At 48.1% G+C, this 24,625-nt stretch overlaps 1 protein-coding gene across 1 annotated transcript in view; it reads left to right on the plus strand.

Annotated features, from left to right (window-relative positions):
• UNC13A (unc-13 homolog A) overlaps positions 1 to 24,625 on the plus strand; it is a 91,703-nt gene that overhangs the window by 33,613 nt on the left and 33,465 nt on the right. The window contains exons 8-28 of the mRNA XM_069086895.1: positions 110 to 145; positions 1,876 to 2,092; positions 3,068 to 3,187; positions 5,076 to 5,564; positions 5,915 to 6,014; positions 8,005 to 8,051; positions 8,319 to 8,397; positions 10,487 to 10,492; positions 10,874 to 10,945; positions 13,226 to 13,445; positions 14,304 to 14,531; positions 15,674 to 15,815; positions 15,978 to 16,147; positions 16,515 to 16,630; positions 16,838 to 17,001; positions 18,284 to 18,434; positions 19,034 to 19,102; positions 19,866 to 19,955; positions 20,313 to 20,447; positions 22,772 to 22,905; positions 24,350 to 24,435. Of these exons, the coding sequence (XP_068942996.1) occupies positions 110 to 145; positions 1,876 to 2,092; positions 3,068 to 3,187; positions 5,076 to 5,564; positions 5,915 to 6,014; positions 8,005 to 8,051; positions 8,319 to 8,397; positions 10,487 to 10,492; positions 10,874 to 10,945; positions 13,226 to 13,445; positions 14,304 to 14,531; positions 15,674 to 15,815; positions 15,978 to 16,147; positions 16,515 to 16,630; positions 16,838 to 17,001; positions 18,284 to 18,434; positions 19,034 to 19,102; positions 19,866 to 19,955; positions 20,313 to 20,447; positions 22,772 to 22,905; positions 24,350 to 24,435 (2,871 nt within the window). The remainder of the gene's footprint in view (positions 1 to 109; positions 146 to 1,875; positions 2,093 to 3,067; positions 3,188 to 5,075; positions 5,565 to 5,914; positions 6,015 to 8,004; positions 8,052 to 8,318; positions 8,398 to 10,486; positions 10,493 to 10,873; positions 10,946 to 13,225; positions 13,446 to 14,303; positions 14,532 to 15,673; positions 15,816 to 15,977; positions 16,148 to 16,514; positions 16,631 to 16,837; positions 17,002 to 18,283; positions 18,435 to 19,033; positions 19,103 to 19,865; positions 19,956 to 20,312; positions 20,448 to 22,771; positions 22,906 to 24,349; positions 24,436 to 24,625) is intronic.

The following is a 24,625-nucleotide window of genomic DNA, read 5'->3' on the forward strand; positions in this document are numbered from 1 at the left end:
CCAGAGGGTGTTCACAATTCAGCCCCTGTTCCCTGTCCTGTGCCCTCTTCCATGCCCACTGCCTCAAGTCCTTGCCCATCTTTATTCTCTCTGCCCCTTTTCTTTGTAGGCAACTGGAGTTATTTTGGCTGGGGGGAGCAGCAGAGTAAGTACTCAGCCGGCGATTTGTCCAGTGTGAGGGGGCGGAATGGGGGCGTATGGCTCCCCTGACCATGTTCCCCCTCCCTTCCCCTACCCAACCCCTGAAGAGAACTATGGGGGACGTGGGGACAGTCAGCCTGACACATCCCCACCTTTCCCCTGTCCCTTTGCCCCCTCATCCTTCAGTCTCTGGTTGGCCTCCCCTGGTGGTGGCAGGAGGGGTGTCCCTATTCACCTCATGAGCAGAGGAAGAATGTGGGAATTTGGGGCTAATCTTGGAGCCCCTGTAAGGCTTCAGTCTAATAATGAGGGTTGCAATTTGGGATTGGATGGGACTAGATACCCACAAGTACCCCCTTAGGGACCTTCACCTCTGCCCAAGTCTCTCTCCCTACCCTCTGCCCCCATGTCCAGTCCCATATCTTTTTCCCTACCTGTCACCTACTCCCTTGTCGATTCTCTCCTCCCCCCTCCTTCTCTTCCCCTTCCTCTTGTGGGGGATGAGTGTAACTCTGGACAAGTCTTCTCCTCTCTGGGCCTCAGTTTCCCTATCTGTAAAATGAAAGAGTTGGACTAGAATAATGTTCTAGTTTAGACTAGATCATTTAGTCACTAGATGATCCCTAAGTTTTTCCCTAACTCTAACATTATATTATTGTGTGAAATTAAGATGGCGGCAGGGCTGTGGGGGTGGTTGTTGGGGACCTTCAGTTACCCCTCAGTTCTGGAGGGATGGATGAACATTATCCCAGTATTCCCGTGCCCTGAACTTCTGCTGTGTCCACAGCCTTCTGCCTACTCCGTGCCCTCAAACCCCTTCCCACCCCAGTTCTCTACATCTTCTCCTGCTACTTCCAACAAAACATCCCAGCCAATGGTTCAGTGTTGCTATACCTCCGAAGGAGTATCACCAAGGGGTGATAGGTGAGCCCAAGGCTGTGGAGGCAGTCTTGGCATTGCACCATGGATTGGGCCTGGCCACCCCAGAAAGAACCTGTAGCCTCAATACCACTGGGGATAGCTGGTTCTGGAAAAGAGGAAGGCAGGTGGAGCCAGCACCCTGCGTCTCCTGTGTCTCCTCAAGGCCCACCTGGGGAGTCTGGTAAACCAGTCCTCCTTACTTCCTTCTCCAGGCCTACTTAAGCCCTGGAGGCATTGCTATTTACCACAAGTCTGAAGATACCTCTGCCTTCCATATAATGTCCTAATATCCTGTGTCCTGTCTCCTCCCTTTTCCTCTCTCCAGCTTGGGCCATCCATTTTCTATGGACTGCGTTCCAAACCTCTACACTTCCCGTCTGCCATCATGGATCTATCACCTCTCTTTATTCCTTTCTCTTTGCCCCTCGTTTTACTCAAAGCCCCTAAAGTATCACAATAGCCCAGCTGACTGACTCTTCCTCCCTCCAATCTTCCTTTTAAAATCTCTCCCACATAGGGAGTCACATGCCGCATCCCACATTAAAGACAACTTTCTTTGATTTGCATGAGATACTTAACCTTAGTGAAGGGACAGAGGGGAAGAAAGCAACTGGCATTGGGGACACTCTAGGTCTTGGGGGAGTACCCCTAAATTCACAATCACTTTTTGGGATCAAAAGCATTTTGGTACCACCCATGGTGCCTGGAAGGGAGGAGGTTGGGTTGTCTACTGGGGACAACCCTGCAACCCACCTCCTGGTCCTTCACCCTTTTCCTTTCTGCATCCTCCCTCCCTTTGGGGACCTTTTCCAGATGAAGACCCAGATAGTGCTGTGGACGACCGGGACAGTGATTATCGCAGCGAGACAAGTAACAGCATCCCACCGCCCTACTACACTACATCCCAGCCAAACGCCTCCGTCCACCAGTATTCAGTCCGACCTCCTCCACTGGGCTCCCGAGATTCCCGGGATTCTTACAGTGATTCTATGAGGAGCTATGAAGACTACTCAGAAGCACCTCCAGTCAGGTACCTGGTGGGGGGTGGGGGGGGAGTAGAAGAGAAGAAGGGGAGGAGCTAGAATCCTGGGGTGGCATGAGGAAGGGGAGGCAGGAATGGAAGGAAAGAGACTGTCTGGTCCAGCTCCGCTTTTATAGACGAAGAAACAGACTCAGTAAGGAGCAATAAACTTCTTTACCATCACCTGGTTAGTACTGGAAGTCAACCACAGGTCTGACTTGTGGGCCAGCATTCTCTATGAGACAAGTCTGCCTCCTTGCATATTGTTGAATGGAAGAGTCAGGTACAGGGAAGGGAAGGAGGAGGAGGTCGATGAAGCCTGGGGTCTGAAGAGGAAATGGACCCTGCTTCTGGGCACAGGGTAAGGTCTAAGAGTTTTGATCTCCTGGGAAACTCTAATCCAGAAGTTCCTAACCTTTTTTTTCATCATGGATCCCTTTTACAAGCTGATGAAGCCTATGAATTTATCAGAACAATGTTTTAAAATGCATTAAATAAAATACAGAGGATTACAAAGATAAATTATTTGTGACAAAAACAAGTTCATGACCCCTAGATTAAGGACCACTGCTACTCTAGCAAGAGGGAGTTGCCTCACCCACAGGTGCAGAATCACTGCTAGGAGTGTATTGTTGGTGTTTAATCCAACATTGGTTGGATTTTCAAAATTGAATTAAGTTGTCAACAGGGTCAAGCAAGTTAAAGGGGCTATTCTTGGTTGGCCCAGAGATGATGCTGAAACTTGGACAAATAACCCAAATGGTGGGGCCCTGAAAATGTGTTGGTCTCTTGGGACATTCCTGAGCCCCATGTGGGCAAGGGGGTAGAGCTTAGCCCTCCTGCCACATGGCACCAGCCAAACTGATCCCAGGATGACCACACCTGTTGACACTTTCCCTCCCCTCCCCAGGGGGAGCCTTAGCTAAATACCCCTCCCCTACCTGCTGACCATGTTCCTCCTCCCCTTTCCCCACTCCTTGGCAGACGCTTCAGTAGCGTCGATCCAACCACTCGGGGCCACAGCGACTCGGAGGCTGGCCGGGGCCGGCCAACCCGCCACCATTATTCCCTTGAGAACAGGCCATCCCTAGACCTGTCAGATAGGTGGGTCCTTTCCCTGTTGTGAGGTTCATGCCCCGTCCAGTGCTGTGGTCTGGTCCTTGTGGGCTGGGGCAGGCCGATACCGCTGGCCAATCAACCCTAGTCCATATAACTCCCTCGTGGGTGAGTTGGAGGGACCGTTCTCCAGGTATCATCAGAATGAATGGCATTTTAAGCAAATCTTTCTCCCTTAGCCCCTTCCCAAGGAGGCCCTCTCTCTTGTCTTCATGGGGAACCCTTCCTAATCCCCTTCAGCTCCCTTTATAGGAAAGAAAAGTCTCATAGAGTGGTAACTCCCACAATGGGAAAGGAAATCATCTGTTCCAGCCTCAAACCTTAAGGAAAGTGATGTATTATCAAACCCATTGTACATATGAGGCAACAGAGACCCAGAGAGTTTAAGTGGTTTAGACAAAGTCACATACTTAATGGATAGTGGGGGCTATGGTTGGGTAGAAGAGGGAGGCTAGCACCTCATTCCTAATGTAGTGTGGCCTGCTTCCCACTTATCTGTACTGATGATGATGGCACTAATCTACACCAAGGCTATTTCTCATGTTGTCTCCCATTAGAGCCACACACAGCCCTAGGAAGGGGAGCAGACTATAAGTCATCATCCTCTTTCACAGAGGGAAGAAACCCCAAGCTCAGAAACTAGAAATATGTTACTTAGTCAAGGTTATGCCTTCATTAAGTTATAGAATTAGGACTAGAACTCAGGTGTTCCAGCTTCTGGCCCAGAACCTTAGGAACCATAGAGGCAGACTGTCTAAGTCAGTAACGGCTTCTGGGGGCTTTCTAAGCCAGTCAGATGTGTCCGTGGATGTGGTATCGGCCTCCCCCACACTGCCCCTGTCCTTGTCTGCATGGTGAGTTTTTCTGTCCCTTTGGGGGGCCTCTTCTTCTTGTCCTTTGGCTTTGTCCACCTGTCTCTGTTTTGGATTTGTTTGCTGTGATGGGAGGGGAGGAAGAAGGGAGGATGGGGGTGGGGGTAGCCAGGCCAAGGTAGGTAGAAGGAAGAGAGATACTGGACGTGGTCCTAATCTAAGATGGTATAATGAGCAGTTGGCCACTGATCTGTGGGACTTCCAGGGAAGGGAGGTGGAGGGGGATCAAAGGAATCCTGGGGAACAAAGACAGAAATAAATTTGGGGGCAAAATGGTAGATGAGAGTAAGCAAAGGTTAACATCATACCCACCTAGACACCAGAGGGAGTCAGCACTGTCCATTTTAATACTTTCCACATACTTAGCCAAATTTTAGAAAAAGCATGCTTTTCCTTTAGAATGGGTCCTTAGTCAGCTGGCTGAAGAATAAGACCAAGGGACAGCTGCCAGCGGTTCCTTGTGTCCTGGCTTTGAACTCCCTGGGCTGTAGGGTTGGCATCCAGGACACTTCTGCTCTGAAGAGAGAGAAGGAAGTGGAATGGGGAGGAGAGTAGAGCTGCTATTACCTTACATTATTTGTACTGGGTTTTTATACTTCCCTGTGGAAAAGGGCATTTTTCCATATAGTTTCTTGTTCATTCTTCACCAAAGCCCTATAGGGTAGACAGAGCAGGGATTATTCTCCTGGCGATACAGATTCAGAGAGGGGAAGCCTTCTCCGTGTCTCCCAGTTGGCCAGTGGCAGGGCTGGGGCTTTGTAAAGTAAAGGGCTCGAGGCTTCCGGGCCTGACACTTTTCTACAACCTGCTAGTGTTCCAAACTCTTCTAACTTTTGGTTAGATGAGTATTCACTTTTAGGATGAATAACCCATCCCACTAAGGGCCACCTGGTGCTCAAGACTGGAAGGAAAGGGCACAGGGACTTCTAAATTGGAGACAACTATGCTTTTAACATTCATCTATGTCTGCTCTCTCCCCACACCCAACCCTGCCACCCATACAGCCCAACCGGTAGCAGCCGCTATGCCTCCTCAGGGGAACTGAGTCAGGGCAGCTCCCAGCTGAGCGAGGACTTTGATCCCGATGACCAGAGCTTGCAGGGCTCCGAGATAGAAGAAGAGAGGGACCGAGACTCTTACCACTCCTGCCACAGCTCGGTGAGCTACCACAAAGACTCCCCGCACTGGGATCAGAATGAGGAGGAGGAGGAAGAGGAAGAGGAGGAGGAGGAGGACTTGGAAGAGGAAGACCTGGAAGACCTGGAGGATGAAGAGCTGAGGGAGGGACGCTACAGTGAGAATGAGGAAGACTACTCCAAGGAACAGAGCTACCTCCCGGCTGCACCCACTTCCTCCGACAGGGAGGACAAAGCCTCTCCAGTGTCTGCTGAGGCCCCCGAAGTGGCCAAGATGCCTCCAGAGCCGGCAGGAGCCGAGGAGGTGCCCGGGGCAGAGCGGGCCCCTGAGCCGGAGCCTCCCAAGCTGGAAGAGAGGTAAAGGAAGTAGGATGCAGATGCAGCCATGGCAGGGAGTGGGGGCAGAGGGACAAGAGACAAGCAGGCTCAGAGGCTGGCCTGGGCTCCAGGCTACACAGAGTACAAGGTGGTAGAGCTATAGACCCAGAAAACTGCCAACGAGGCCCAAGATGCTTGGGCTCTCTACTCTCTCCATAGCCTGTCCCTCTCCAGATGGGAGCATGAGGTCTGGCCCCCATCATACCAGGGAACCCCAAGCCATTCCTCACACAGACAGTGATACTGATGCATGGGAGGCACTAGAGATGCAGACACTGGGGACCCAGAGGGGAACCTAAATGCTGGCCCTGGGGTGGGGCCGGTCTCAGTTACAGGGCTCGGGAAGATGAAGAGGGGCAGGACTCCATGTCCAGAGCCAAAGCCAACTGGCTACGAGTATTCAACAAAGTCCGTATGCAGCTCCAAGAGGTGAGTGTGCCTGGTGAGGGACCACCGCTGCCAGGCAGAGACCAAAAGCATCAGTGTCACAAGCCAGGAATGGGTCTAGATTGGTTTGGGAAGTTTCCAGGTTTGTAGGACTGGGTGTGGGGATTTGAGATTCAGGTTTAGGGTGGAGGTTAGGATTAATATCAGGGTTAGGTACAGGGTCAGGATCAAGGTCATGATGAGGGTCAAGGTTGGCCTTGCAATTCAAGTTATGCTCAGGGTTAAGGTTGAAGTTAGGCTTGGTTTTAGGGTTAGTGCCAAGCATTGGGGTTGGGGTTATGGTCAAGGTTAGGGTTATTGGGCAGCTAGGTGGTACAGTGGATAGAGCACTGGACTTGGAATCAGGAAGACTCATCTTCCTGATTTCAGATCTGGCCTTAGATACTTACTAGCGGGGTGACCCTGGGCAAGTCACCTAACACTGTTTGCCTTAGTTTCCTCCTCTGTAAAATGAGCTGTAGAAGGAAATGACAAACCACTCCAGTATCTTTGCCAAGAAAACTCTAAATGAGGTCATAAAGAGTTGGACACGACTGAAATGACTGAACAACAACATTGGGGTTAGCTTTGAGGTCAGAGTTAGACTTTGGATGAGGATCAGGGTTAGATCTGGGATTGGGACAGGATTCATGATCAGGCTTGAGTCGAGTGTATTACATTTAGAGTCAGGGTTGCATCTAAGGTCATAGTTGTGATCAGCATTAAGGTGAAGGCCATCTGTCAGATAATGGTCAAGACTAATGTCAGGGCTAAGAACTGTGGGTGGGCAAGTTTAGCATGGGAGTTAGGAGTAAATTGGCAGGGAAGACTAGGTTCCGGGATGGGGGTCAGAGGGGAGGAAGGATTTGGGTTGGGGATGTGCCTCCATCTGTCCCCTTGCTCCCTCCATGATCTCTACTGAATCTCCTGTCCTTCCACTACCTGGCTCTGCCGCCCTTCCTTGCCACCATCCGCCATCATTTCTTTTTTTGTTTGCCTTTGGCTGCTCTTCGGGTCCTCTCATGCTTTTCAGTTACTCATCACCATCACTGCCCTCATGCCCTGTGAGCACCATTGGCACAGGTAGGTGTGTGCCCTCCCTCAGGGTCCCTGACGGACACCAGAGCAGCAGGAGGGGAAAGAAGTCTAGGAGATGGGCAGGGATCCCAAGAAGGCGCTTGGTCTTTCTCCTCTGCCCCCTTCTCACACCCTCAGCATCTCTTTCATTCCTGGCATAGCTTGCTAGGCTCCAGAACAGGATATTTCAACTCAGGGATGCAGGGGAAATAAATTAATGTTTTGTCAAGATGCATCAGACACTGAGATCCCTCCACTCTCATACAGGCAGTGGGTGGGGAAACCTGCTCCAATTAAAATCTCTAAAACAACACTCATCCTTCCTCATTTCTATAGAATTTCCTCAAGGCAGACTTCTGTGAAATTATCACCCACAATTGACAGTTGAGTTCATTGTGATTTAGAATAGACAAGTGAATGACTTGTCCAAAGTCACATTGAGGGAAAATGACTGAGTCGGGATGGACCTGGGGTTGGTTCAGACCCTCCTGCCCCATTGCCAGTGGACACCCCTTCCCCACTCATTCACACTCATTGACACATTAACATTAACCCTCTGCCCCATCCCAGGGACCCTCGATCTCAGTAGACTAAAACACTGAGGTCAGACTGGATAGATGAAAGCCAAGAGAGATTGGATTGACGGCCAGAAAACCCTGGGGGGTAGGGATCAGGGCAGCAGGGAAGTTCCTCTCAAATCTCAGGGTATGGTGCTGTAAGAGGGAGGCTGAGCTCCAGGGTCTGGGAGGGACCATGGGGCTTTGCTCCCCTAAAGAGACCCAGGCAGGGAGAAGAGCCAGGATCCTGGCTGTTCAGAGAAATTCCCCCAGGGTATCCATCTGTGAGTTGGAGGGGGGTAGAAGGGATGGTGACTGCCCTTTGGATAGAATGTTACAGAGTTGTGATTATCCCTCAGGCCCGAGGAGAAGGAGATATGTCTAACTCGCTCTGGTTCAAAGGCGGGTGAGTAGATAAACACGGCCCCCTCAAGCCCAAACTGCTCCCTTACCCTTCCCTGGGCACCACCTGGAATGAGCTTCCTGTGACGGGAGGGCAGATCAAGGGCTCAGGTCTGTAGGCACATTTGAGTGTTTAGAGATCCTAGAAGTGAAAGCATTGCGCCCTCATTCCTTGGCAGTTTGAGGTACCAAGGTAGGCCCCTGGGGTGTTGTAAGGGGACCCACAGGTATGAGCAGTGCCCAGGGAAATTCTTTGCTGTCTCTCTCCCAGGCCTGGCGGTGGTCTCATCATCATAGACAGCATGCCTGACATTCGTAAAAGAAAACCGATTCCCCTTGTGAGTGACCTGGTGAGTAAGCAGCATTCCCTTCTCTCCCTGTCCTGACCTTTCTCCAGGGCTGGTCCCAGGGGTCTACTGGGACTGTTTCCCTTTCTTTCCTTGGGGCCCAATTACTACGTCACACTTAACTCCTAGCGGTATCGTGCTCTGTCTCTTTTTTTTCTTGATATTTCTTTTTTCCTCCTACCCATCCATAATTAGAATAATAATAACATGTAGCCTCAGACACTTACTGGCTGTGTGGTTCTGGGAAAGTCATTTAACTTCACTGGGCCTCAGTTTCCTCATCTGCAAAATGGACATAATAATAATACCCGTCTCACAGAGTGGTTATGTTGCTTTGTTAACCATAGAGTGCTACATAAATGCTAGCTATTAGTATCTTCATTTTATTTCCATGTTTGGAAAACAGAGGCTCAGAGATGTTGCTTGTGACTTCCGCAGGGTCACAGAACACAGACAACCTGGACAATCGGTTGAAGGAAGTGGGACTCTTTAGCCTGGAGAAGAGAAGACTACAGGGAGGGGAGCATAATAGTTTTGTTCAAACATTCGAAGGGCTGACACTTGGCAGGGGGATTAGGTTTGTTCAGATTGAGCACATCATAGGTGTTTACCAAATGTTTGGCAACTTGACTAGCTAAGGATATCTTTTCCTTGGCTAGTCAAGTCAATGAGCATTTAGTTAACACCTACTGTATTCTAGACATTCTGATAAGTGATGCAGAGGGGATGGGGATCAGTCCCAGCTCACCTAAAGCTCACAGTCTAACAAGGGGGAAGGGAAGGAACAACATGCAAGCAATTATTTGGGAGTGGGCATGGGCCCTGTCTCCCAGGAAGCCCCCTCTTTCCCTCTCCATTCACTCCCAGTCTGGCTCTTGGTTCTCTCTCCCTGCGTCCTTCCCTGCCCTAGATGCCTCCTCAGCACCCAGTCCCATGACTTGGCCAAATTTCCCATTCAGCACATTCCCAGAAAACCCTTGGGGGAATTTCTGGCTTTGGGAAGGGGAGGAATAACCATTATAACTCACAACATATACATGTGTGCAGTGGAAGCAAGGAAGTGGTGATCTGAGGCTTCCTGTTCCAACTATTCTAAACCTTCCCCACATCTCCCAGGAACATGGCCAGAGATTCTGTCTTGTTACTTCCTGTACTTCCCAGCACAAGTGCCCAGAGATAGCATGGAGTGATGAGAAGAGCTGGATTCGGGCCCAGATCTCATCTGCATTACTGGCGCCCTGTGAAACTTCGGGCAAGCCATGTCGCCTCTATGGGCCTCAGTTTCCTCATGTGTAAAATGGAGGGCTTGCATTTCCTGACCTCAAAGGTCTTTTCCAGTTTTCTATCTAATGATCCTATGACTGGACTGACATCCCCATCCATCCCTGGCTACTGTTTATTCCCTAAAATTAACAGCACACAATATCCACATCAGAAATTTGAAACAATGGCCAATCTCCACTTCCACCCAATTGGAGAGTTCCTTCCTTCTTCCTATAGAACATGGAATGGTCACCCTGGAAGGACCTTGGAGTTCGTCTCCATTTTATGGAGGAGGTGACTGAAGCCTGGAGAGGATCCCTATTCCCTGCCCCTAGACCACATCATACCAGCCAGGGCTATTCCTGGGCTGGGAGGAACAAAAGGGTGGAATCAGGCAGTTTCCCATCTGATCCTGCCAAAGCCTCACTCCTTTCTTTCCTCCTCTCAGATGGATCTGACATAAGTACTAGCTTCCCAGAGCACCCTCCTCATCCTGGGCCTAATACCCTTTACCCCTTATCACCTTGGTACTATTTTAGTGCTCATGATTGATAGGATCCATAGCCTGCTGCTGTAGCCCAGGGAGGGACAGGATGCTGGTGAGTGGGCCTTTCCATCATCCTTGAGGTGGCCAGTCAAATGTTGGCCTTACTCCCAAAGCATCTCCAAAGAAAGCATTTGAGAGCAGGGCTTTCATAGACCTGGGCAGATATGTCTAAAGAGGGTATGGGGTGTGTGTGTGTGTGTGTAAGGGAATGGTGGGGGTGGGGAAAGGCTTTCTGAAGCTAACACCATTCCTTTCCTTTTCTCCTGCTGCCTGGTTATTCAGGCTATGGTAAGTGACCACCATAGTTTCTTTCCCAACAATTCTACCCTCAAACACTCTCTACAGCCCTTCCCACCCCTTCTACATCCTGCCTGCGGTTCCTAGGATACTTCAATATCCCACAGAGCATGGTGCCACTATTCTCCTGGGGAACTGACCTGCCTATGGGGGTGGGATAGCTAGGGGATCCCTGCCACAGCTATCAGTCAACAAGTGGGGGAGGTGCAACAGGCAGTTAGTCCCTTCTCCATAAGGCATGATACCAATGTGTGACCAGTGATTTCAAATGAAGACTGATGGTTCTCATTCCATGGCTGGTGATGCCAACAATCATGAGTAGGGATTCCGATCCGTAGCTGATTTCTTCCACCTTTGGCTTTCCTCTTTTAGTCCCTGGTCCAGTCGCGGAAGGCTGGGATCACCTCTGCACTGGCCTCCAGCACCTTAAACAATGAAGAGCTAGTAAGTGGGCATTGGCGGTAGGATGGTGGAGGGGAAGGGGGGCCCATTGGGAACCTGTGCATTTGGGATTTTGCCAGCAGATGCTCTGGCCTTAAGGATGGGAAAAGCAAAATATAGGGTAATCCTCAAGTCTATGTGTCAGGCATTGTGCTAAACTCATTGGATACAAGGAAAGACAAAAGACAATCCCTGAGATTTCTTAAGAACTCATTAACGGGGGAGGCAACATGTAAACAACTGTGTACAAACAGGACACATGTAGAATAAATTGGAGATAATCTGGGAGGAAATCACTAGCCTTAAAGGGGGTCAGGAAAGGCTTCCTTGCTGAAGTTTGGATTTTATCCAGAAGCCAGGAAAACCAGGGGACTGAGATGAGAAATTGAGAGAATTCCTGGCAGGGAGATAGCCAATAAAAATTCCTGGAGTCCAGAGATTGAATGTGTGTACAAGGAATAGCAAAGAGGCCGATGTCACTGAATTATAGAAGGGGCCCAGGTTATAAAGAGATTTAATGGCCAAAGAAAAATTTATATTCGATCCAGGATGTAATAGGGAGCCACTGCAGTTTACTGCATGAGAATTGGAAGCAGGGGGAGGGTGGTGTGACGTGGTCAGACTTATGCTTTAGAAAGATCTTTTTGATAGCTAAGGGGAGGATACACAGGTATAGGGAGAGACTTGAGTCAAGGAGAATAACCAGAAGGCTACAAGAGTTCAGGGGTAAGGTGATGAGGGCTTACACCCTCCAGGTAAAGAGTGAGAGGAAAGAAGGAGAAATGCTATGAAGGTTGAAATGGTGTCCTGATTGTATACAGGAGTGGGGCAGGAGTGAGAGAGAGTAAAGAGTAAAGGCTGCAAATATGGGTGACTGGTGGGGAAAAAGAAAAGTCAGAAAGAAGGGACAGGACTGGGAAGGAGGTGATAATGAGCTGAGTTTTGGATGAGTTCACTGTTGAGTTCCATGTCTAGGGGACATCCTATTCAATAATCCTTCCTGATAACTCCCCTGACTAGCACCTATTTTTCAATGTTGTCTCCTTCCCATGGACCAGGGTCTTCTTGTAGACATGAAAGGTGCAGGCTGCAGGCAGGTGTAGACTCTTGGAGACTGGCCTCCCTGGCTTTTATTTTTTTACTTCATAGTTTCTCAAAAGTTGCCCACCATTTGGGAGTCTTCTAGGAGAACAGGAAAAGGAAAAATATGCCACAGTCAGTTAAAAAGTATTTATTAGGTGCCTACTATGTGTCAGACACTATGCTAACTTCCAGGGACACAGAGAAGGGCAAAAAACAATCCTTGCCCCCTAGGAGCTTATATTTTAATGGGGGAGACAACATGCAAACAGTTATGTACAAACAAGCTTATATATAGGATAAATTGGAGATAATCTAGAGGGAAAGGCACCAGCAATTGGGGGGGGGAGTAAACTGGGAAACTCAATCAACATGTCTCTCCTAAGTCCCCCTGTGTGCCAAACTCTGCGCTTTGCTATCCTCAGGTAGGTCCAAAGGCAGGGTGGGAAGCGAGGCTCAGACCAGTGAAAAGACAAAAAACAAACAGAAGTTCCCATGAGCTAAACAGATCCTCAGGACTGGAGGATTTAGAAAGGGACCCTTGTGGACTGGGATAGAGGGGGAGGGCTCCCTGGAGGAAACAGGAATCCAGCTGGGCCTTGAAAGAAGAATAAGAAATGGGCACAGAGAAAGAAAGGTCAAGGTGCTCGTTAGAAATTAGAGGAAGTGCCGGAAGGGGACCAGGATGGTGAAGGGACTGGAGACCATGTCATTATGAGGTTCTGCTGAAGGAATCAAAGATAGAATTTAGCTTCGAGAAGAAGAATCGGTAAGGAGGGAGGGAGAGTGGCAGGGGATGTGATCTCTATTTTCAAGGATAACCAGCGGGAGTCCAAGTATTTGAAAAAGAAAAGGGATTAGCCATGTTCTGCTTGGCCCCAGAGGTCAGGATTAGAAATAATGGGGGCAGAAGTGGGGGGAGTCACAGAAAGGCAGAATCCTGGCACTAGGAGGAAAAACTGGACAATTAGAGCCATCCAAAAGTGGAACGGGCCAAATCAGGGGGACAGTAAGCTTACTGTTCGTGGGCGTCTTCAAGTGAAGGATGGGTGAGCCTTATAAGGACATGGCTTCTAAGGTCCTTTCCAGTTTTCAGGTTGTGATTCTGTGTCTACCAGTATAAGGGGAGGGATGTAGATGAAAGGGATGCTTTGTTGGTCTGGGCCCCTGCCATCATATTCGCTTCTCTCTGTCTGTCTCCAGAAAAACCATGTTTACAAGAAGACGCTTCAAGCCTTAATCTACCCCATCTCCTGCACAACCCCCCACAACTTCGAGGTGTGGACAGCCACCACACCCACCTACTGCTATGAGTGTGAGGGGCTTCTGTGGGGCATTGCTCGGCAGGGCATGAGATGTACCGAGTGTGGGGTCAAGTGTCATGAGAAGTGCCAGGACTTGCTCAACGCTGACTGCCTGCAGCGTAAGGACAGACCTAATGGGGACCGTCATGGGTGCACTGGCCCTAGGTCTTTTCTTCCCTCCCCTCTGGGGCACGAGGGGGAATTTCTCTGCCTCTCTCATTATCTGTCTGCCCCTAAGTTGATTCAGATCAATTCAGACATCAGGAGTGCCAACTCTCCTTATATTTTTCCCCTGGACTTCATCACCAGCTCCCCAGGTCCTACAAGGGCCTCTGAGCCCAACTCCATAATTATCTCAGCTATTGGCATAGGCAGACCTAGCATATGGCATACCAGACTACCACCCAGCTTATACTTTGTAGATTCCAGTGACTGTGGGGACCTGGGTATCCTAGGCCAGAGTAGGAGAAAGCAGAGATGCCAATAGCCAGGGCTCAAGAGAAAATGGAGCAAGTGTGGAAGTTGCCAGTAGTTATGTGCAAGGTGATGGGAGCTTAGTAAGGGGATGAGGAGCTCAGTGACGAGAATGAAAAGCTCTGAGGGGAACGGGAATTCATTAAGCAAAATAAGGAATAAGTGACGGGTGATCACCGGGTGAATGGGGGCAGCAGAGGAAGAATTTGGCATCAGAGCTCAGGTTTGGGTTTAGACCCTGGCTCTGCCACTGACTCCCTATCTGAATCCAGGCAAATCATTTTCTCATCTGCACAATGAGAGAGCAGAGTTAAATGGACCCGAAGGGCCCTTCAGGCTCTTAATTTTATGTGTGAGTGAAAGGGGGAGGGACATCTGGAAGAAGATGGGGAAACAGCGACGGTGACTGGGGAGGGATTGGGACCTAGTGAGGGGCCTGGAGAATCAGTGAAAGTCTGAGGTTAACAGCCTAAAGCCTGAGAGTTCTTCTGCTGATGCTCCAGGAGCTGCAGAGAAGAGCTCCAAGCATGGGGCTGAGGACCGCACACAGAACATCATCATGGTGCTTAAGGACCGCATGAAGATCCGGGAGCGCAACAAGCCTGAGATCTTTGAGCTGATCCAGGAGATTTTTGCAGTCTCCAAGACAACACACACACAGCAGATGAAGGCTGTGAAACAGAGTGTCCTGGATGGAACGTCCAAGTGGTCGGCTAAGATCAGTATCACTGGTGAGGTCCCCTGGGTGTCAGACTGTGTGACCCCCAGAGATGTGGCAGGGGGTTGGGTGACCGAGGCTAGGTAGAATTTATGGTGTATATTAGGCCCCACTGGCATCTATGCCCTTCACTGGTATCTTTTCACAAATGGCTTCCCACCTTCCCCCGGACCCCCTCTGTAATCACCAGGCTCCAAGCCACTTCCTAGGAAAAAATAGCTTTCTTTTGGGCTCCTGGGAACATCTCCTTGGCCATCTAGTGATGCCCTTAGCACCCACCTCTTCGTGATTTCTTGTCTAAGTCAAGGTCCAGAGGCAACTTACACAGAATTTAGAATAATGAGGGGCGGCCAGGTAGCACAGTGAGTAAGAGCACCAGCTCCAGTGTCGGGATGACCTGGGGATCGAATCCAGGCTCAGACAATTCGCACCCACCCAGAAACACCTGGCCGTGTAACCTTGAGCATGTTATTTCACCCCAATTGCTTAGGGGCAGCCAGGTGGCTCAGTGAGTAAGAGCACCGGCTCCAGTGTTGGGATGACCTGGGGATCAAATCCAGGCTCAGATACTTAGCACCACACCCAGAACTAACTGGCCATGTAACCTTGAGCAAGTTACTTAACCCCAATTGCTTTTAAAAAAAAAAAAGAATTTAGAATAATGTCTAACACATAGCAGATACTTAATAGATTCTTAATTTACTATCACTCCTTTTAATGTCCTGGGAAATGCCCATGCCATCCTGTATCCTCAGCATCCCCTAGCACCACCTTGTGTTCTTGGTATTACTTGGGAGCCTCTTGCATTCCCAACACACTACCAGTAGCCCTTTGGGTGTCTTGTCTCCAAGACTCCCCAGGACTGCCTTGCTTAGCTCAGTTCTATAGGGGTTTACAAGGATGCATGGATATGTGTACAGGTGATATGTGTGCAAGAGTGTTGTTTGTGTATTTGTGTCTGTGTCTGATCACGTGATATGTGAACACATGTCCTGGCATACATATGCATGCATGTATGTGTTATGCAAGTGTGCTAGAATATATGCCCCTGAATCGTGTACACATGTGCTTATGTTTGTGTGTGTGTAATCTGATCTGGCATGTACATTTGCATGTGCTCACACATGTGTTTGTACATGCATGTGTGTGTTCCAGTGGTCTGTGCCCAAGGCCTTCAGGCAAAGGATAAAACCGGCTCCAGTGACCCCTATGTTACTGTCCAGGTCGGCAAGACGAAGAAACGAACTAAAACCATCTATGGGAATCTCAACCCTGTGTGGGAAGAGAACTTCCATTTGTAAGTGCCCTCACCTGGGGGTGTCTCCCAGTGCTCAGGGAGGACCCACCTGGCCCTGAAATCCCTTCTGGCAAGGGGGTCCAGCCCCACTCCTTCCCTCCTCCTCCCAGCTTCCCCCTGGCACTGATGCCCAGGGTATGAACAGTTTCCCCTTCCCCACAGTGAGTGCCATAACTCTTCAGACCGCATCAAGGTGCGTGTCTGGGATGAGGATGATGACATCAAGTCTCGAGTGAAACAGAGGTTCAAGCGAGAGTCAGATGACTTCTTGGGCCAGACCATCATTGAAGTACGAACTCTGAGTGGCGAGATGGATGTCTGGTACAATCTAGGTGAGAGCTGCTCCTGGCATGTTTGTACTGGGGGGGGGGGGGGGGGCGCAGGAGGAAGGGGGCTGGACATGGGCAGAGACCCAACACTGTTCTGAGGAAGAGACAAGAGAAAGTCTCCAGTCTGAGAAGAAAACCTTTGGATAATCCTTGCCCTTGGGTCTTCAATCTGATTGGAAAGATTTAAATACCATCAGACACCAGGAATCCTCTGGTTCTATCTCTTGTTTCCAGGTGGCCTCTCTCTAAGCTATCCTTGGGTCTAGGTTATCTGCCTCAAGATGAAAGCCTCCAATATCTCTCTTCACTGATCCAGATCACTTTTGGGGACCCTTTCTGACCTTCTGTCTCTTCTTTCTTTGGTTCCCAGACAAGAGGACAGACAAGTCAGCTGTGTCTGGAGCCATCCGATTACATATCAGTGTGGAGATCAAGGGTGAGGAGAAGGTGGCACCATACCATGTCCAGTACACGTGTCTGCATGAGGTGAGACCATCTCAGTGTCCTCATTCTCCCTCCAGGGCCTCTGGGCCCTGCCAGGAATTCTTCAGGTCAGAGGCACTGTCCTTGGACTGAAGTCTGCACCCCACCCACTAATTCTTATACCCTTCCCCCAATCCCTGAGCCCCTTCTTTGTCTTAGTCCTGTCTCCTCTTGCCATTGATCTACTCTGTTCCCTCTCTTCCTTTTCAGAACCTGTTCCACTTTGTAACAGATGTGCAGAACAGTGGTGCTGTCCGGATCCCAGATGCAAAGGGTGATGATGCCTGGAAGGTCTATTATGATGAGACAGCCCAGGAAATTGTGGACGAATTTGCCATGCGTTATGGCGTCGAATCCATCTACCAAGCCATGACGTGAGACCAGCCATGGGGTAGAAGGGTGGGCTATAGCAGGTGGGGTGGGCAATGGCCCCTTGGTATCCCAGGTGGGGATGGGATGGATTCAAGACAGGAAGGAGAAGAAGGGAGTCAGGTAGGCTGAGAGGATCAAGGTGACACCAGAGATTGGGAAACTGGGTGTTGTGGGAGCAGAGCAATGTGAATCTCCATTGGTCAGTTTTAAGGTCAGGATGGTATTGTGGAAGTCACCAGTGGGGTCCAAGGTAGGAAACCTGTCAGAAGAGAGTTGGATGCGGCCATGGGAAGGAGAACCAATCAGGAGAACTTCATACTGGGAAGTGAAGGAGGGAAGGAAACATCAAGTTTGGGATTTAGCAAAAGAATCACTTAATGAGCAAGGAGAAAGAAAAACAGAGAGATGGAAAGAGACAGGCAAAGGGGAGGAGGAACAGATGAGACAGAGTGAGAAAGGCACACAGTGATGGACAGAGAAACAGACACACAAGGTGAGCAACAAAGAGACAGAAACTGAGGAAGGAAATAGAGAGACACTCTTTTATAAAAAAAATCTGTTAAGTGAAAAATCATTTCTCAAATCATAGGGAAAATTTCACATAATTTCAAAGATGTTTCAGGATGATTAGTTTTTATATTTTTGACCATTTCATTCCTTTTAAAATTTTATTTTATTATTTTTCTAACAAACATTCATTGTCTCTTCCACTCTCTCACTGAACAATTTCTTAAAACCCTTAGAACAAACATGCACGGTCAGAAAAACAAATTCTCCCCCCACTGGCCATGTCAAAAAAATGTATGTCTCATTCTGCATTTGAGAAAAGCATCCTTAATACTCAAAGAGATGTAAATGGAGACACAGATTCAAGAGAGAAGAAACATACAGAGACTATGACAGAGAGAAGGAAACATAATATGAAATTAATAGAAAGAACACAGAGAGAAAGATAGAAAACAAACTGACAGACTGAGACAACAAACAGAGAGGGAAGAAAGGAAATAAGGAAGGAAGAAAATAATGAAGGCAGGAAGGAAGGAAGGGAAAAGAGGGGGAGGGAGAAACAGGGGACATATATTCTTCAGAGGAACCTTTTGTAGGGAGACATTTAAAGGGACATAAAGCTATGGCTGAAGTCAAATTTGGATCCTCCTCATGGCAAGCCTTCCTGGGGGCAGGGCAGGAAGGAGGACAGGAACTCAGTTCCCTGAGCAGTGGGAGGAGATGGCCCCTCTAGAAAGCGCCCTGATGACTCCTCTGCTTTGTCTCTCCTTTCCCCAGACACTTCGCCTGCCTCTCCTCCAAGTACATGTGCCCTGGAGTACCAGCTGTCATGAGTACCCTGTTAGCCAACATTAATGCCTACTACGCCCACACCACAGCCTCTACCAATGTCTCTGCTTCTGACCGATTTGCTGCCTCCAACTTTGGGGTCAGTACCCGGCCTCCTGGGACCCTCAGAGGGGACCTCTTACCTCTGCCCTTTGCCCCATCCAACCAGATGGGCACTCCTTGCCAGGACAGAGACAGAACTGATGAAATTCCTTGTACTCCCTAATGACTGCGGGGAGAAATGCCAAATCAGTTTCTGACCATCCCAGGGCTCCCAGTAAAACATTTGTTGGGGTGAGGTATCAGGCTCAGAGACACCTGACCATGCCCACAGCCCAGAGGAAACTGCTGAATGGTACAGGCTCCCTCTGGAAGAGCTTCCTCCTGAAGCCCCTACATCCTCTGCCCTCTCAGCTGGGTCTTAGACTGTCTGTCTTCAGTGTCCTTAGGTGTCACCAGGTCTGGATTCTCTCAAGATGGGGCAGTAGGTGACAAAATCATCATTCATATCTAGCAATTGCTGCAGTTTCATATGCAGGTTTGGTTCTGTCCTGATAGGGAACATGTGGATAAAGAGACATCTCTGATCCTTCATTCCACATATGGATAGATGAGGTTGCACCCTCTACAAGATTAGGATAATCACTGGCATCTCTAATCTTCCCCTTTTTCCCTGCCCCATGTTCACTGTCTCCTCAGAAAGAGCGCTTTGTGAAACTCCTGGACCAGCTGCACAACTCCCTGAGAATCGACCTGTCCATGTACCGGGTAAGAAACACATGTGTATGGGGCAGCTAGGTGGCGCAGTGAATAGAGCACCAGCCCTGGAGTCAGGAGGACCTGAGTTCAAATCCAGCCTCAGACACATAACACAAAACTAGCCGTGTAACCTTAGGCAAGTCACTTAACCCCAATTGCTTTCCAAAAAGCAAAAAAAGAAAATAAAAGAAACACATGTGTGTAAAACACATGTTCCAACATGCACATACTTGTACATCCCAACATTTACATGTGTTCATGAGGAAATATGTTATGGCATGTAGGTGCAAGCATGTGGAGAAATCTGCTCATGTGTGCCTTAGTGCATACTCAGGGAAGATGGTACTAACATAAAAGCATGCATGACAATAAACATACTACAACATGTGGACTTGCACATGCCATGATACATAGGTCAATTGGTATACACACATACAGGCATATACCTTAATATGGATGGAAGCTGTGGAATATCCATGTGGAAGACCTAGATATAGTTGCACCCCCTTTTCTCTGCCCCCATGCCCACCCCAAGCCACTCTTTAGTTCTGGCAGGGCCCTTCCCTGTACTATCCCTATGCTACAGAGGTCCCATGTCCTCATATCCCCTTCCCCAGACTCAGAAAAGTTCCCCTTTGCCATCCCTTTTCCTCCTCCCAGACTCCCACAATCCCTGACTCCTTGGAATCATCTGATGAGCACCTCTGTGGTTTGGAAGGGTTTGGGGGGGGCTTCTATTGTCTCTGGTAATCCTTGTTCCTTCCCCCTTCAGAACAACTTCCCAGCAAGCAGCCCAGAGAGGCTTCAGGATCTCAAGTCTACTGTGGACCTTCTCACCAGCATCACCTTCTTCCGGATGAAGGTAACACAGATGTCCTGCCTAGGGTGGGGTTAGCAGTCTCCTGGAATCTCCCAGGGACTCCTGGCTACTAGGCTATTTTTCATTTTTTGCCCAGGGAGTGGCTCCATGCCTCTCTACCAGAACATACTATACCACATCATCATGTGCCTATACCTCAGAACTGTATATCTTTCCCAATGATCTGATTTCCACTAGACAACTGATCCTCTCCTTTGGCACCACCCCTTTGAAACTGGAATCTATTGGTCAATCAGGCTTTATATAACACCTGTATTCCCTACTATTGGTTCAACTTCAGCTTCTGAGATGGACAGATCATTTCCCAGCCTTGTCTACCTAGACCTATCTCTCTCATAGGTCCAGGAGCTACAGAGCCCACCTCGTGCCAGCCAAGTGGTAAAGGACTGTGTGAAGGCCTGCCTCAATTCCACCTATGAGTACATCTTTAACAACTGCCATGAACTCTATAGTCGAGAATACCAGACTGACCCAGTAAGGGAATGAGATATGGAGATGCTTCATGGGAGAGGGTGGCTAAGGCTAGGCCATGGTCCTTGTAAGATTTACCCTTAACAGAGACTAAAAATGTATAAGCTAAATGCAGTTGGGTTAAATTGGATAATTATGAATTGAGTTGAGTCGAGTTGGGTTGAATTGTGCTGGGTCATTTGAGGTCTTATTTGTCTGGGTTATACGTGCTGGGTTTTGTTGAGCTGGGTTGAATTAATCCATGTTTGATTCAATTGAATTGAGTTCAGTTTTATTGGATTAGGTTGAGTTGCCTTGGGTTTAATAAAGCTGGGTTGAGTTGAGCTAAATCAGTTTAAATTTGATTGGGTTGGAGTTAAGTTGAATTGAGGTGAATCCATTTTGGTTGAGTTATGTAAAGTTATATTTGGTTGGGTTGATTTGAGTTGAATTGGTTGAGTTGAGTTGGGTTTAGTTAGGCTGAACTGGGTTGGAGTTGGGCTGGGTTGAATTGGGAAGGGTTTGGGAGATTTGAGTTAGTTTGGGTTGGGTTGAGTTATGCTGAATTGGGCTGGGTCAGGTTGAATTGGATTGTGTCATATTGAGTTGGGTTGGACTGATTTAAACTGGTCTTGGCTGAGTTGAATTGAGTTGAGTTGGATTGAATTGAGCTAAAACAGGGTGGGTTAGGTTGAGCTGAATGAGATTGGGGTGAGTTGAGTTGAATGGGTTAAATGGGGTTCATAATAGAGTTCATAGAGTTCAGTTCAGTCAAGTGAACAAAATTCAATTCAGCAAATAGTTATTAAATGCCTACTGTGTAAAAGGCACTATGCTAGGTACTTGGAATATGAATAGGGAACAAAATTATCCCTACCCTTAGTAGCTTACATTCTACTAGAGGGTGTAACAACAGGTGAACACATAAATAAATATAAGCTCATTTGAAGAGAGAGAGAGTATTTACAGTTGGGGAACTGGGGGAAGGCTTCATGAAACAAAGGATGCCTGAGCCAAACTTTTAAGGAAGATAACGATTCTACAAGGGTGATATGAGGATGGAGTACATTTATAGACATAGAGATCTATTTATACACGTGTACAGATGTAGGAGATAGCTGAATCTGAGGAACAGCTAGTGAGATAGGCTAGAAAACAAGATATATGAAGAGGAATAACAGGAGGAAGTCAGATTGTGCAGATTATTAAACACTGGGATGAAGAATTTGTATTTTGTCCTAAAGGCACCAGGGAACCACCGAATGTACTTGAGAAGCTGAGTAACAGAGCTAGCTCTGTGATCTAGGGAGTTTATTTTGGTAACTGCAGAATAGAAGGCTGAGCCTGGAAGGGAGACCAATTAGGAGGCAATTACAATGATCTAGAGAGATGATGAGAGCCTGAATAGGGTGGTGGTCTTGGAAGTAGAAAGAAGAGGATGGATATGTTTGTGAGAAGTCTTGTGGAGGTAGAAAAAACCAAATCTGATTGGGTATGGAGAGTGAAGGAAAGGGAAGAGTGAGGATGATTGAAATGATAAACTTAGGTGACTGGGAAGATGGTAGTACATTTGGTAAAAACCAGGGAGTCTGGAGGAAAAGTGGGTTAACTTTAGGGAGTTTATTTCAGTCTAACAGATACTGTGAAGGTAGAATCAATAAGATTTGACAACTGACTAGCTGTGGAGGAGAAAGATCAAGGATAACTCTACGTTTGCATACCTGGGTAACTGCAAGAGGGTAGTGCCCTCAACAGATATGGAAACATTTGGAGGCAGGGTGAGGTTAGGGTGAGAGATAATGAGCTCTATTTTGGATTGTTGAGTTTGAGATGTCTGTGGGGCATCTAGATGGAGATGTCCAACAAACAGTTGGTGATGTAGTGCTGGAGGTTGGGAGAGAGACTCAGACCAGATGTACAGATTTGAATGTCATCTACATAGAAATACTAACTGACCCCATTAGAGGTAACAAGATAGAGAGAAGATGTAGGGAGGGAAAAGAAGAGGGCCAAAGACAGCAGTGTCCCACAGATATGCAAGGGTGATGTGGATATCACATCTCTTCCTGTTCCAGCTCCTCTTCCTCAAGAAGCCTTAAGAAAAATGAAGGGACTGAATATATTGTGATGGAGGGATGGACTTTGTAGATGCAGGGGGAGGGGGTTCAGGAGTGAAGACTTCACTGGGATGTGACCTCTGGGACCAACCAAACATCACATCTGAATTCCCTACTTTCCCAAGATGATGAAGCATCTTCCTCACCTTCCTCATCTATCCACAAAATAAGCAGATCCAGAAGATTTGTGCTAGTGGTCCTTAGGATAGACATCAATGTTGACCTTTTCAGGCTAAGAAGGGTGAGGTGCCTCCAGAGGAGCAGGGACCCAGCATCAAGAACCTAGACTTTTGGTCCAAGCTCATCACACTCATTGTGTCCATCATCGAGGAAGACAAGAACTCCTACACACCCTGCCTCAACCAGTGAGTGGAGGGAAGGGAAAAGAGGGATGTTGGGTGTGGGAAAACTTTGTGAATGTGTGCCATTGTGTGAATGTGTACGATGAAGGGGGGATAGAAAGAGAAAGGGGAATGAGGAAGGAAGAAGGGAGAAACAGAGAAGAGAAGGAGAAATTGTGTGTCAGTGTGAATAACTATAATTGTGTGTATACATACATATATGCATTATGTGTGTATGTTCAGTTGTGTTTTTCCATCATATCTGACTCTTTGTGACCCCATTTGGTATTTTCTTGGTGAAGCTACTGGAATAATTTGTCATTTCCTTTTGCAAATTTATACATATCTATGTATTGTGTGTATATATAAATTTATATATAGTGATATGTGGGTAATGATCCATATGCATAATTTTGCATATGTGAGTAATTGTATATGGGTGCTTATTTGTAGGGAATTGTGGGTAGAGTATTATATGTGTGTATGTGTCTGTGCAAGGCGTAATTGTATACATGCAGGTAGCTGTATGTATATAAAATCATAACAAACATTTATTAAATGCCTTTTATGTACCAAGTACTATGCTAAGAGCTGGATATGTGTGGAATTGTGCATGTGTGTAACTGTTTAGTTATATACACATGTGTATGCGAACCACCCTATCCCCAGGACCTTGAGTAGAGGAAAATGAAATTTACAGTGAAAATGAGCATTTAATGTGGGTAAAATAGGATCAGGTTGACCAGTATTGGGAAATCAGTAAAGCAAAAGGGAATGAGCCTATACGGACTTCCCCAGAGGAGAGACTATAGACAGGGATAGGCAAGGGGCCCAGGGCCCAGGAAAGCAGGGAAGAAGGAATAAGGAGACCAGACTGTGAGAAACAAACAGGACCCTAAGTCTAGGAATTCAGAGTCAGAAAGAATGATGCCAAAGAACAGGGTGACCTTCAATCCTAGGTGCAGGGGGTCTCTCAGCCATGTTCTTATTCGGTCTTTTGGGTGTGGGTGACTTTGGGCTCAGAGGTGATCACTACAGCCTGAAGGAGGTCAGAGTCCTGTGGAAGAACTGTAAGTCACAGGACTATAGTCATAGAGATGGAAGCAATCTTAGAGTTCACTGCATCCAACACCCTCATTTTACAAATGAAGGAACTTGGATCCAGGAACTTCAAACAACCAGAGAGACACACACACACAGACACAGAGAGAGAGAGACAGAAAGAGAAAGGAAGAGAGAGAGAGGGAGAGAGAGGAAGACAGACAGAGACAGAGAGATAGAGAGACAGAGACAGAGAGAGGTCCAACTGTTCTATCTATGGAGAGGGGGTGCAGAAAAGAAGAGGGAGAAAGCCAGGGGGAGCAGAGGGAGTCCCCTTGTGGCCAGCTTCCTCATCTCAGCCTTTCCTCTTCTCTCCTTCCCCTCCCTCTCTCTTTCCTTCCCACCATTCCACACTCTTTTGGGAAAGGTTTCCTCAAGAACTGAACGTGGGCAAGATCAGTGCCGAGGTGATGTGGAACCTGTTTGCTCAGGACATGAAGTATGCCATGGAGGGTGAGGAGCCTTTCCCCAGAGCCTCCTGCCCCCCAGGGCAGCTCGTTTGCCCCCCACCCCCATCCTTTGCCTGGACTGGCAGGGGATAATAGGGCACTCCCTTTGCACAAGACCCGTGAGCTGTAAGCATGAGTATGGTGCCCTGCTTCCGACCTGTCCCTGCTTCCCAGTCCTGGAAAATTCCTGGTTT

Source organism: Petaurus breviceps, unplaced genomic scaffold (assembly GCF_028583685.1).
Source record: "Petaurus breviceps papuanus isolate PSGF00001 unplaced genomic scaffold, PetGlider_PUasm1.0 180, whole genome shotgun sequence".
In the NCBI taxonomy this organism is placed as follows: domain Eukaryota; kingdom Metazoa; phylum Chordata; class Mammalia; order Diprotodontia; family Petauridae; genus Petaurus; species Petaurus breviceps.